The 5,378-nt window shown below is 48.5% G+C and overlaps 1 protein-coding gene across 1 annotated transcript; it reads right to left on the bottom strand.

Annotated features, from left to right (window-relative positions):
- Positions 1-2,886: 2,886 nt before the first annotated feature.
- LOC122379252 (venom protease-like) lies at positions 2,887-5,141 on the bottom strand. Its single transcript, XM_043361268.1, has 2 exons — positions 4,797-5,141; positions 2,887-4,507 (listed from the first exon to the last, which is right to left on the bottom strand). The coding sequence occupies exon 2, from the start codon at positions 4,316-4,318 to the stop codon at positions 3,353-3,355; it is 966 nt and encodes a 321-aa protein (XP_043217203.1). The 5' UTR covers positions 4,319-4,507; positions 4,797-5,141; the 3' UTR covers positions 2,887-3,352.
- Between the last annotated feature and the right edge of the window lie 237 nt (positions 5,142-5,378).

The raw sequence follows: 5,378 nt of genomic DNA, 5'->3' as shown, positions 1-5,378 counted from the left end.
CCCCATACCGAAATTACCCCACTTGGTGAAACTGGGCCCTGGTGTTATATAATACTGAACGAGGCCGGTGTAAATAAATTTTCAAGACCGAGGTCCTTACTGGATTTTTGAACGAGGCCGAAGGCCGAGTTCAAAAATCAGTAAGGACTGAGGTCTTGAAAATTTATCACCGGCCGAGTTTGGTATGTATTTTACTGTATGCCAACGATAAATTTATTTTCTGGACCGAAGCTCTTAGCCGACTTAGGAACGAGACCATCCCAAAATGTTGGCTTAAGTGCATTCTGGTAATGCATTTTTGACCGTGGTCAATTTGCTTACACCAGTTATTACCACACCCCTCAGGCTAATGTATTTGAATAGGCCAGGCATACAGTAAAATTTTATCCAAAGATAGCATACTTTTATCCTCCGTCATAAAATTACTCCCTAGCACGAATAATATAAGCGTTCGGATACTAAATATATTCTATATGCTAGTTTTATTCCCCAAAACTCCCCATTTTAGGCGCTTATGCCAGGCCATAAAATTATTCGATTGCAGGAGTGCTTTTTGACATTCTAAAATTAGAAAATGGGGAGTAAGTTTTTTTCAGTGTGGCTGGTAGGCCCACCGCCTGCCGGGTTAAATCTCCAAATTTATATTTTTATCTTTTTTTGAAAAGTTTTTAACTTTTCGAGAAGCAAAAACGGAATATAGGTATGTGATAGAACACATGCCCATGATACACTGTAGCAAGTTCTAGCAGGATATCTTCAAAATTGGCCAAGCTACATACATTATAGTAAAAATTTCACCGCGGTAATAAAACTTTTCAAATCAGTTTTCAGTGCCTATTTGACATCGTACACCAATATAAATGGCACCATCGTGTTCCCGAGCTATAACTGCAACCGATACACTGTACACACCTTTTTATTGAAAAATTTTAACTTTAAAATTTGACCTTGCTGGATCTGAAAGTGACCTGACCTTGGTTAAATTCAGCTCGAAACGACCTCGAATGACGACACCTAATTCGAAATATATGGCCTAAATGGACCATAAAGCATGTGTCCTGTGACCGATGCATGATATAAGATGTCCGTGACCTGGGATGACCTGGCACTGACCTGAAAATCAAAGTACCAGTTTAGTACCCTCAGCCGGTACCTAAAGCATGTATTCACGAGTGTGTACAAGAATGAGCCTGATCTGACCTGTAAGCTGGCGGTCAGAACCCGAAATGTGAACAAGCGAGGCATTTATAATCTTTACTTTGACCTGATCTGTGACGTCATCAGTGACATCGAGGTCAATGAAATTAGGTTTCGCTGACCAGTTCTCCAGGGCTATCATTCAATCAGCTGCCCTTTGAATTTTGACAATCGGCCCACTAGTTTTGGAGTTGAGGAGGGCTATGAAGAGCCCCCCCCCCCCGTAGGGCGCGTTACACGCAGACCCCAGTGGGGCGCGGATTAGCTCATAATTTTGTGGCACTTATTGACATAGAAACACTTCGAAACATGGCTTCAAACGTCGTGCAAGGTGGGATCCACACGGATCATAGATCCATGTTCTTGACTTATCGTCAGATCTTATGAGGTCATATATCCAGATTCCAGCGCATACCTACTTTTCACGAGGGATCCGGTGCGATCATAGATTCTAATTTGCAGTTTGCTTCAGGGATGCGGAGTCGGAGTCGGAGTCGGAGTCGGAGTCGCCCGGAGTCGTGGTAGCGAGCCCGAAGTCGGAGTCGGAGTCGGAGTCGACCAGGCTGCCTTGACTCCGACTCCGGGAAGCTTATTAAAATTTGTGGCGTTGCTTGCTGGAAATAAATTTATATCTAGAAATAAATTTTCTGGAAATAATTTTCGGAAGTGTTTTGTTTTGTTTCCTCAACAATAACAACTGCTAGCCTTTATATTATAATTTTATAGCCGCGTACTTTCAAGGCCATCAGCTGTCTGCTAGTTTGTTTACGTTTGGAAAATCAGAAAACCTTGGAAAACTTCCGGCCCGACCGGCCGCCGCCGACGCTGAATGCAACGGACGCCGGACGCTTCGGTTTCGCAATGGTTTGTATTTGGTCATTTGTTGTTGATTTGTGTCAAAACACAGATAAAAGTAAATAGGTATAAGATCTTCAATGGATTCAGGAGTGTCCGTAGGTTACTTAACCACTGACTGCATGCGTGAAAGCAAGCAATAACTTGCCAGAATGTTTGTTGAGCAGCAGCGGTCGCCACATGGTTGATACCGTTAGGTACGGGTGGCGCGGCGCGTCGTATTTCGCATCAGACCCGGAGTCGGAGTCGGAGTCGGAGACGGAGCCGACCAGGAGCCCGGAGTCGGAGTCAGAGTCGGAAATCGCTACCACGACTCCGCATCCCTGGTTTGCTTCAAGATCCACTCAGGTCTTATAACATCCATCACTCGGATCCATACACTTGTCTGCATGTAACCATACAATTAGTCTCCAGTTTGCAGAAGACCAAAAATGGCTCAACTAGCCCAACTCTTCGTAAGTGTGGTTAGGTATTATAGGTACCAACCACTCTTCACAGTTAGGTATACCTGGTATACCTAACTGTGAAGAGTGGTTGGTGTACAGTCTGTCTTAAAAGTACCGCGCAAAGTGACGGTGGATCCATCATGCCTGACCGAGGAAGGGCCTACTAAATTTGAGTCACCGAAGCAATTCACATCCTCGTCCATTCCCTAGGTCAATTGGTTCGGTAACTTTCAAATTATAGCAGGCCCTACCTCAGTCAGGCTTGATGGATCCACCGTCACTTTGCGCGGTACTTTTAAGACAGACTGTACCTACACGTGGATACAGTGATTCAGTCAGCCTTGCACGCCGCGACGGTTACAGTTGTATCAAGGCAGTGCTCCGCACCGTTCCGGCATGCCTGTACATTTGCGCAATTCATCCGAACATGCCAACAGGTTGTAAATAAAATCATATATTTCTCAAAAAATCACAAAATTGCAAATGTCAATTGTCAACAGCGCAGTGCGATGCGAACATAATTAGTCGTAGGGTGATTATGAAATCTGCTTTTCTCATCTGACAGTTGACACATGACGGAAAAATACACAGAAAAGGAGTAGAATATCACGCAACACCTAAAGTTAAACGTTCATCGATCACCGAGAACATTCACTCGAATGTTGAATGCACAAGATTGCTCCTTAAAAAATTTAAGAGCGACACAGCCAGATCATGCTACCCATCTACCTACCTTCCCTGTGAACTTCTACCATTTCTCGCGCAATTTGAAAGTACTTTAGAAACAATCACATGGTGCTTCTTTCCCGGAACCGATGAGTCGAAGCAGAGACTACCATTGCTGTGTCCCGTATCTAACTACTGTTGTTGAATATCCAAGAAATGTACTTGGAGACCTTTGTGTAGATTCCGGGGTATTCGGGGTTGCCACAACCCAGTCCGGTGGAGACGACTCCGATAACCTGGTAGCGGCGGTCGGAGCCACTGCTGCGGTACACTAGCGGTCCTCCCGAGTCGCCGCGGCACGCGTCCCTTGAGGTGCCGTCGGCGCCGTTGGCACACAGCTTGGTGCCCTGGAAGCCGCCCGGGAAGTCGTCCTCGAAGCCGGGCACCGAGCGGTACCTCTGTTCGCACTGCTGCTCGTCCAGCACGACCAGCTCCACCTCCTGCAGCACCTGGGAGCCCTCGCCGTTGAACTCGGTGTAGCCCCAGCCGGCCAGGTCGGCCGTCTTGCCCGTGTGGCTGGCGTCGACGGCCGGCAGGCAGACCGGCTGGATCCTGCGGCTGAACGTCACCGGCCGACTGAGCTGCAGCAGCGCGATGTCGTTCTGCTTACCCACGTAGCCCGGGTGGATCGTGATGCGGGCCACGGAGACGTCCACGTGCCGTCCGTCGTTGGTTCTGGAGAGGTCGTGCTCTCCCAGCCGGACGGTCAGGTCAGAGGGCCGCCGACCGACCACGCAGTGGGCCGCCGTCAGCACGGTACGAGCCGAGATGAGCGTGCCGCCACACGTCCAGCGGCGCTGTCCGTCGAGTCGCTCTCCGAGTAGCGCGATCCACGGCCAGCGGCCCAGCTCCGGCTGCACGTCTTCTCCACCGACCACTGTAGGGATGAGGGTCGGTCCCATCCCAGGTGCAAAGTCGACCTTTTTAGCATTGCGACGAAGACGAGCAGCCGATGAGGGGAATAATATTCCGCTGGGCTGGGCCACGCCGCAGTCTCTCACCAGTTGACGCCCCAGCTGATCTCCATCGAAGATAAGCTGACCACAGGCGACGGACAGCAGAGCTGCCGCCAACGTGGAACGGGCGGACGCCATGCTGAGCGGCTACCGATCAGCTCTGCGGCCGAGAACCGACTGGCTGACACCATCAGCCGCTCTTTGTTTTGTTCTTCAGCAGCGCCTGCAGCCTGGAAAGTCCACGGATCAGGAACAAGCGTCCACCAAGCTTTGTGTGCCGGTAGTCTTTTCCAGGAACCCCACCTCAGGAGCTTTTGCGGCTCTGATCTGTAACGAACATACTTGTTTGTTTGGCGCGACTGAAGGATGTTGTGCTTATGTTTTTCACTTTCTACAGGCATGTACCCGTTGAATCGTGCTTTGATTGGATGCTGGTGTTGCAGTCAATGGCATGCTGCAAAGCGTGCAGTGAGGTATGCTAAGGACTTTTGCCTTACTCATGACTTTTGTTATCATTGAAACTGGCCCATGATGTCGAATGCACGGAATCTGAGCGCCTATGATGTCGAATGCACGGAATCTGAGCATGATAAAATAGCTCTCCACTCCACTGTACCTTTTTTGTGTTGACTTTCATGATGGTGCTTCCCATAACTCCTATATCTATACTTTTATATTTTCCACCTGCTATATTTTCTTTTGCCCGAGGCTTTGCGAAAAATGGCGTAATAGCGAAGGCATAGGCGCTCCTCGCTACCGGGAGCATTGGAACATGAGCATTGAACATAAGACATAAGAACCTTGATCTATTGTAAATTCATGGTTGCATAATGCATGATATGCTAGATTTTCCATGGCAATGTTGTAGCAAAAAAACAGTCAAATTTAGTGATCTTCTTAAGGATGCCTAAATCCTTTGTGCCTACTGCCTATGTATTTAAAAAATGAATTTGAAATGTTTTCTTTGCCTCCTGATGTCTTGAAGGGAAGAGTGGTGCAGGGGGCCCCTTAGGCCCCCGCCCAGTTGCAATTAACTGATAATATTAACCCGCGCCCCACTGGGGTCTGCGTATAACACGCCCTACGGGGGGGGGGGGCTATTCATAGCCCCCCCCCCCCCCTCCTAACTCCGAAACTACTGGGCTGGGCTGATCGTCAAAATTCAAACGGCATCTGATAGCCCCGGAAAAAACTGTCG

Source organism: Amphibalanus amphitrite, unplaced genomic scaffold, assembly GCF_019059575.1.
Source record: "Amphibalanus amphitrite isolate SeventyFive unplaced genomic scaffold, NRLGWU_Aamphi_draft 000074F_arrow, whole genome shotgun sequence".
Taxonomy (NCBI): Eukaryota; Metazoa; Arthropoda; class Thecostraca; order Balanomorpha; family Balanidae; genus Amphibalanus; species Amphibalanus amphitrite.
The sequence above is the reverse complement of the archived record's forward strand: the minus strand, read 5'-3'. Positions and strand labels throughout refer to the sequence as shown.

Coding starts and splice junctions, on each gene's coding strand:
- LOC122379252 (XM_043361268.1), bottom strand. CDS start 4,318: ATGGCGTCCGCCCGTTCCACGTTGGCGGCAGCTCTGCTGTCCGTCGCC.